Raw genomic sequence first — 8168 nt, 5'->3', positions numbered from 1 at the left:
ATGGTAGGTTTATTTGAACAGTGAGAGACAGAATAACAACAAAAAAATCCAGAAAAACACGTAAAAAATGTTATAAATTGATTTGCATTTTAATGAGGGAAATAAGTATTTGACCCCCTCTAAATCAGAAAGATTTGTGGCTCCCAGGTGTCTTTTATAAAGGTAACGAGCTGAGATTAGGAGCACACTCTTAAAGGGAGTGCTCCTAATCTCAGCGTGTTACCTGACACCTGTCCACAAATTAACTTTTAAGAAGCCACACCTGTTAAATGAAATGCATTCCAGGTGACTACCTCATGAAGCTGGTTGTGAGAATGCCAAGAGTGTGAAAAGCTGTCATCAAGGCAAAGGGTGGCTATTTGAAGAATCTAAAATCTAAAATATATTCCATATGTGTTATTTCTTAGTTTTGATGTCTTCACTATTATTCTACAATGTAAAAAATTGTAAAAAGAAACTAAAACCTTTGAATGAGTAAGTGTGTCCAAACTTTTGACTGGTAGTGTACCTGGCTAATGGGTGAGACACTTTCACATGACCGGTTATCCTGAATTGAACTCAGAGTTGATCAAATTTACCTCGGTAACTCCTCAAACCTGCTTCGTAGGATACCCCGCTGGATCAGGGTTGCCTACCCCAACAGTGTCATCAATGGAACATCGTTTAGCTGGTTGACTTCTGTGGTGTCGTTTGGTATGACTTTATAATGTCCTTGTCTTTTCCTCCACTTATAGAAGATAAATATCAGGGCAAAACTGACCAAGATACCTACTATAATCCCCAAAATGACATTTGTGTAGTAATCTGAAGAGGAGGAGATAGAAAGAGAACAGGAGAGTTTAGACATGATTCAGACCAATTCTGTTTATAATTAGATTCAGGCTAGCTCGTGACCTAGGATTCCTGTTTTGTAATTCATCTCTGTGGGATTGAATGTGATTCATTCATTCATCTTACTGAAAGAATGGTTGGCGTTTGCAAAGATGATGTGTATATGAAGTATGTTTAATGACAACATGAATCACTTCGTGTCTACCATAACATGACCCACAGTCGGTCACTTATAATACCTTTCATAGTTACTGTTGTAGTTCTAGTGGCTGTCCCAACTCTATTCGTGGCAGTGCAGATCTCAGGAGGAGGGTTCCCCTCAGCACTGCAGTTCAGAGACACATCACTGTTGCTGCTCACCCTCACTGTGTCATTCCCTAGAAGGAACTCAGGAGCATCTAAGGAGAACGGGAGGTGCTTTTAGAGTAGGCCACTCAAAACCATGCAATTTATGGGATTTCAGATGGGGTGCCATGCAGTTCAGTTTACATTTCATTTACATTTTAGTCATTTATCAGACGCTCTTATCCAGAGCGACTTACAGGAGCAGTTAGGGTTAAGTGCCTTGCTCAAGGGCACATCGACAGATTTTTCACCTAGTCGGCTCGGGGATTAGAACCAGCGACCTTTCGGTTACTGGCACAACGCTCTTAACCACTAAGCTACCTGCCGAGACTAAAATACTAAAGGTTGTAAACAATTATGTAAAACCTGGCTCAATCACTATTAGGCCTATTCTACCTTTAAGATCGGTTTGAACAGCGTAAAGCTGATAGTATGTGTGGCTAGAATTAGTTAAACATTTGTAAAATAGTCCAATAATAACATACTTGAAAGATAGAAACATTACTTACACAAGACGTCAATAACAAGCGTGTGAGAGGCATGTCCATGTTTGTTCTTTGTAACCAGGGTGTACTCCCCTCTGTTTTCCCTAGACAGACTTTGAGGGATATCCACTTCCTGTAGGTCTTTCAACCAGGTGATTTTAGAAGAAGGGTAGCCATCAACTGTACAGGTGACAGAGAGGTTGTGATTTTCATTCTCTTTAACTCTATATTGATCAGGACAGGTAAACTTGGGGGCATCTGAAAAGAGTAGGGAGAGAAATATTCAGCATAGACTTCATCAATTTGAAAACAGATGGAGATAGATAAGCATCTTACAGGAAACAATCTGATAGATCTCATCTCGCAATACAATACTAGATCTCACACACTTACATTCCACTGTGATGTGAACAGTAGAGTTGGTGCTGCCTATGTCATTGGTGATCGTGATGACATACTGGCCTGAGTCCGTCCTGGCCAGGGGTGCAGAGGCATTGACCTGTCTGCCCTCCTGGTACCACACAGCATTAGGGGGAGGATTCCCATTGACAGTATAAAGGATCATGTCCAGGGTGGAACTCTCATTCACATGACTGTCCAGGTTTAGACGTTCAATCACTGGCTTGTCTGCAAATGGAGAGAAAGAGAGAAGGAGTATCAACTCTAAATGAGTCAACTGGAAGCTAAACCTGTCATGTGGTGCTGTTTTTGATTTATGATCATGATAAAGATTAATAGCCAACTCACAGTGCACAGTAATGTTGAGAGGTTCTGATGTCACTGTAGGATGGGGTTGTGGTCCCTCTGGTCCCAGGTCCAGTTCTGCTCTACATCTATACTGAGCTCCATCATCATCTCTACTGGGGCTGATCATCAGAGTAGCTGACACATCCACTGGTGTCTTACTGATGTTACTGTAAATTACATTATCTACGGGTTCATTCCCTTTGTACCACTTCACAACCAGGTTCTGTTGAGGAGCGATGTTCTGGATGTCACACTGCAGCTGGTACTCTGTCCCCTCCACCATGGGACCAGAGTGGCTCAGAACAGAGATGGACACGCTGTCTGGAGTCTCTGTAGAGGAGGTCAACAAGGTAAAAAACCCTCAATGCTGATATACAGTTAAATATAACTTTCACATTCACAAGGAGGAAAATACTCACTGTAAAGAATGACTGGAAGCACTTCTATGAGTTGGTTGCCGTCATTGAGGATGATGTAGCATGTAGGTTCTATTGTCCAATCAGTAAGGTTATCTACAGTCCAGGTGACAATGTTGACATCTTGTCCAAAACCTGTACCTCCGTATGTGGCCTCCCAAACCATCCCCTCATGGTCTGTGGAGGATGTGCTGCAGTTGACTGAGACTGAGTCTCCATATCTCACCACCACTCTGGGAGGGTTGAGCTCAAGAGGAGAGGTAACTACTGTAAAAACATACAAGAATGAAGACATCAGTGTCAAATCCACATCAAATATAAACTGTTCTGCCTTGTGAGATAAGTGAGGGTGAATTAAATAATGTGACTGCAGAGATGAGCTGGTAAATACCTTTTGGCTTGGCTGCTGCTGGGAGGGTGGTCGTAGCTCCTGGAGTTGTGGGTACTGTGGGGAACATCGTTAGGTGACGTTGTGGAGGTACTTCTACAAGGACATGCATTTGCTTGGTGATGGAGCCCAGTCTATTTGTGACTGTGCAGTTGTAAGTTGCATTAGCTGTTACTCTGGAGATAGAGAGAGTACGCAGGCGCCCTACAGTGGTCTCATTGGCATTTCCCTCTGCAGTGTTGTTGGTCCACTTCAGCTCAGGAGGAGGGTTCCCCTCAGCACTGCAGTCCAGAGACACATCACTGCCTGCACTCACCACCACTGTGTCATTCCCTGGAAGGAACTTAGGAGCGTCTGAGGAGAAAAGGAGGTGCTTTTAGACAGTTTAAACGTATACAGTTGTAGAATTTCCCTCCTGGTCAGGGGTACAGAGGCAAGATTGAGTATTGATAAACTCACAGTGCACAGTAATGCTGAGAGGTTCTGATGTCACTGTAGGATGGGGTTGTGGTCCCTCTGGTCCCAGGTCCAGTTCTGCTCTACATCTATACTGAGCTCCATCATCATCTCTACTGGGGCTGATCATCAGAGGAGCTGACACATCCACTGCTGTCTTAATGATGTTACTGTAAGTTACATTATCTATGGGTTCATTCCCTTTGTACCACTTCACAACCAGGTTCTGTTGAGGAGCGATGTTCAGGATGTCACACTGCAGCTGGTACTCTGTCCCCTCCACCATGGGACCAGAGTGGCTCAGAACAGAGATGGACACGCTGTCTGGAGTCTCTGTAGAGGAGGTCAACAAGGTAAAAAAAAACCTCAATGCTGATATACAGTTAAATATAACTTTCACATTCACAAGGAGGAAAATACTCACTGTAAAGAATGACTGGAAGCACTTCTATGGGTTGGTTGCTGTCATTGAGAAGGATGTAGCATTTAGGTTCTATTGTCCAATCAGTAAGGTTATCCACAGTCCAGGTGACAATGTTGACATCTTGTTCAAAACCTGTACCTCCGTATGTGGCCTCCCAGCCCATCCCCTCATGGTCTGTGGAGGATGTGCTGCAGTTGACTGAGACTGAGTCTCCATATCTCACCACCACTCTGGGAGGGTTGAGCTCAAGAGGAGAGGTAACTACTGTAAAAACATACAAGAATGAAGACATCAGTGTCAAATCCACATCAAATATAAACTGTTCTGCCTTGTGAGATAAGTGAGGGTGAATTAAATAATGTGACCGCAGAGATGAGCTGGTAAATACCTTTTGGCTTGGCTGCTGCTGGGAGGGTGGTCGTAGCTCCTGGAGTTGTGGGTACTGTGGGGAACATCGTTAGGTGACGTTGTGGAGGTACTTCTACAAGGACATGCATTTGCTTGGTGATGGAGCCCAGTCTATTTGTGACTGTGCAGTTGTAAGTTGCATTAGCTGTTACTCTGGAGATAGAGAGAGTACGCAGGCGCCCTACAGTGGTCTCATTGGCATTTCCCTCTGCAGTGTTGTTGGTCCACTTCAGCTCAGGAGGAGGGTTCCCCTCAGCACTGCAGTCCAGAGACACATCACTGCCTGCACTCACCACCACTGTGTCATTCCCTGGAAGGAACTTAGGAGCGTCTGAGGAGAAAAGGAGGTGCTTTTAGACAGTTTAAACGTATATAGTTGTAGAATTTCCCTCCTGGTCAGGGGTACAGAGGCAATATTGAGTATTGATAAACTCACAGTGCACAGTAATGTTGAGAGGTTCTGATGTCACTGTAGGATGGTGTTGTGGTCCCTCTGGTCCCAGGTCCAGTTCTGCTCTACATCTATACTGAGCTCCATCATCATCTCTACTGGGGCTGATCATCAGAGGAGCTGACACATCCACTGGTGTCTTAATGATGTTACTGTAAGTTACATTATCTATGGGTTCATTCCCTTTGTACCACTTCACAACCAGGTTCTGTTGAGGAGCGATGTTCAGGATGTCACACTGCAGCTGGTACTCTGTCCCCTCCACCATGGGACCAGAGTGGCTCAGAACAGAGATGGACACGCTGTCTGGAGTCTCTGTAGAGGAGGTCAACAAGGTAAAAAAAACCCTCAATGCTGATATACAGTTAAATATAACTTTCACATTCACAAGGAGGAAAATACTCACTGTAAAGAATGACTGGAAGCACTTCTATGGGTTGGTTGCTGTCATTGAGAAGGATGTAGCATTTAGGTTCTATTGTCCAATCAGTAAGGTTATCCACAGTCCAGGTGACAATGTTGACATCTTGTTCAAAACCTGTACCTCCGTATGTGGCCTCCCAGCCCATCCCCTCATGGTCTGTGGAGGATGTGCTGCAGTTGACTGAGACTGAGTCTCCATATCTCACCACCACTCTGGGAGGGTTGAGCTCAAGAGGAGAGGTAACTACTGTAAAAACATACAAGAATGAAGACATCAGTGTCAAATCCACATCAAATATAAACTGTTCTGCCTTGTGAGATAAGTGAGGGTGAATTAAATAATGTGACCGCAGAGATGAGCTGGTAAATACCTTTTGGCTTGGCTGCTGCTGGGAGGGTGGTCGTAGCTCCTGGAGTTGTGGGTACTGTGGGGAACATCGTTAGGTGACGTTGTGGAGGTACTTCTACAAGGACATGCATTTGCTTGGTGATGGAGCCCAGTCTATTTGTGACTGTGCAGTTGTAAGTTGCATTAGCTGTTACTCTGGAGATAGAGAGAGTACGCAGGCGCCCTACAGTGGTCTCATTGGCATTTCCCTCTGCAGTGTTGTTGGTCCACTTCAGCTCAGGAGGAGGGTTCCCCTCAGCACTGCAGTCCAGAGACACATCACTGCCTGCACTCACCACCACTGTGTCATTCCCTGGAAGGAACTTAGGAGCGTCTGAGGAGAAAAGGAGGTGCTTTTAGACAGTTTAAACGTATACAGTTGTAGAATTTCCCTCCTGGTCAGGGGTACAGAGGCAAGATTGAGTATTGATAAACTCACAGTGCACAGTAATGTTGAGAGGTTCTGATGTCACTGTAGGATGGTGTTGTGGTCCCTCTGGTCCCAGGTCCAGTTCTGCTCTACATCTATACTGAGCTCCATCATCATCTCTACTGGGGCTGATCATCAGAGGAGCTGACACATCCACTGGTGTCTTAATGATGTTACTGTAAGTTACATTATCTATGGGTTCATTCCCTTTGTACCACTTCACAACCAGGTTCTGTTGAGGAGCGATGTTCAGGATGTCACACTGCAGCTGGTACTCTGTCCCCTCCACCATGGGACCAGAGTGGCTCAGAACAGAGATGGACACGCTGACTGGAGTCTCTGTAGAGGAGGTCAACAAGGTAAAAAAAAACCTCAATGCTGATATACAGTTAAATATAACTTTCACATTCACAAGGAGGAAAATACTCACTGTAAAGAATGACTGGAAGCACTTCTATGGGTTGGTTGCTGTCATTGAGAAGGATGTAGCATTTAGGTTCTATTGTCCAATCAGTAAGGTTATCCACAGTCCAGGTGACAATGTTGACATCTTGTTCAAAACCTGTACCTCCGTATGTGGCCTCCCAGCCCATCCCCTCATGGTCTGTGGAGGATGTGCTGCAGTTGACTGAGACTGAGTCTCCATATCTCACCACCACTCTGGGAGGGTTGAGCTCAAGAGGAGAGGTAACTACTGTAAAAACATACAAGAATGAAGACATCAGTGTCAAATCCACATCAAATATAAACTGCAGTGATGTCCTACAGTGACATCAATCTGCAGCTGGTGATGCAGTCAGATTGGGTGGTGTCTTTAGTCTTTAGTTGGATTTCACAATGACCTTTCCTAGAAACTGCAGTACAGGTGAACTCTGAGCCACATTACATAAAATGGCTGATCATTGGCTGCCCAAACATTTACATTTCTCGTGAAAATATTACATTATGTTGTTGATGATCTCATCCCTTCTAAAACGCATTGAAAGGAGAATCACCTTGCACAAAATATTCAGACGCATTTCCTATTGTGCAAGTAGAGTATATCATGGAACAACAATTGCTTAAAAGGGCACTGAAAAGCACATAGTCCATCCCTGTGTTACAAAATGAAAGTCAAAGGATTCTTATTTTTGACACCTGAGTGACAATGGTGGATCTGTCAAATATGGAGCTTCCATAGGTTAGCACATACTAGCCAAACTACCATACTAACAATCAAGCACCACACCCACCATCAGTGGTTTTCAGCAGTCATATATGTTGCCATCAATGTTACACCACATGGAAATTCACACGCACCACACCCATTTATACAATGACATATCGCTCAATAACATCAACAGTGTCTGTGTTGTACCTGAGTGAGTGTAAGTGTATTTCTTGTGATTTGATGTTATTATATAATTGTATCCTTTAATTAGGGTCCTGAGTTGTTCCTATCCATGTGACCTGACCAGGAAAAACTCAGACCCCTGTCTACTGATGACTGTTACGGTATTGCATTATTGCAACATATCAATATTAATTTTTTATTGCTCATTCAATACTTTAATTTCTTGACTTTAATTGCTCTCAAATATTAGGAACAAATTAACCACTCACCTCCATGTAACAATATGAGCATGAGGAGGCCCAACATCCTCTGGAGTGACAGCATGGTAGTTCTCTGGTACTCCATGCTGAGCAAGGTGAGGGTGATGGGGGATGTTGTAAGAGAGGATGCTCTGACTGAGGGTCCACCTGTTGGTCCAGGCTCAATCCTAACGCTGTGCTAGTGCCAGTTAGTGTATCTCAGGCAGAGAGCAATACCTTACTGTGTGAAGGGAGAGTTTCAAAGAGGAAATTCAAACCCTGCCCTGATGTTGTGCAGAAATGAGGAAGTTGCTAAATGGAAACATGACATCAAACCACAACGTCAGTGTCACGCCCTGGCTCGGGGGACTCTAGTATGTTGAGCCAGGGTGTGAGTTTTCATT

General features: G+C 44.2%; 1 protein-coding gene across 1 annotated transcript; it reads right to left on the bottom strand.

The window, feature by feature from the left end:
• Positions 1-6490, bottom strand: LOC311145919 (hemicentin-1-like). Its single transcript, XM_084182303.1, has 14 exons — positions 6202-6490; positions 5746-6096; positions 5358-5621; positions 4937-5266; positions 4481-4831; positions 4093-4356; positions 3672-4001; positions 3216-3566; positions 2828-3091; positions 2409-2738; positions 2055-2288; positions 1686-1919; positions 1071-1229; positions 1-804 (listed from the first exon to the last, which is right to left on the bottom strand). Exons 1-14 carry the CDS (start codon positions 6482-6484, stop codon positions 632-634), a joined length of 3918 nt encoding a protein of 1305 aa, XP_084038429.1. The 5' UTR covers positions 6485-6490; the 3' UTR covers positions 1-631.
• Positions 6491-8168: the final 1678 nt, after the last annotated feature.

Source organism: Coregonus lavaretus (assembly GCF_964263955.1).
Source record: "Coregonus lavaretus genome assembly, chromosome: 2".
NCBI lineage: Eukaryota > Metazoa > Chordata > Actinopteri > Salmoniformes > Salmonidae > Coregonus > Coregonus lavaretus.
This window is presented reverse-complemented; position numbering and strand designations above follow the sequence as displayed.

Excerpts from the sequence above, each read along its gene's own strand:
- LOC311145919 (XM_084182303.1), bottom strand. The coding sequence starts at position 6,484 with ATGGTGGAGGGGACAGAGTACCAGCTGCAGTGTGACATCCTGAACATC. Across the intron at positions 2,289-2,408 it reads TCTCAACATTACTGTGCACT|ACAAGCCAGTGATTGAACGT; the intron begins GTGAGTTGGCTA and ends CTCCATTTGCAG. Across the intron at positions 1,230-1,685 it reads GCTTGTTATTGACGTCTTGT|ATGCTCCTGAGTTCCTTCTA; the intron begins GTAAGTAATGTT and ends CGTTCTCCTTAG.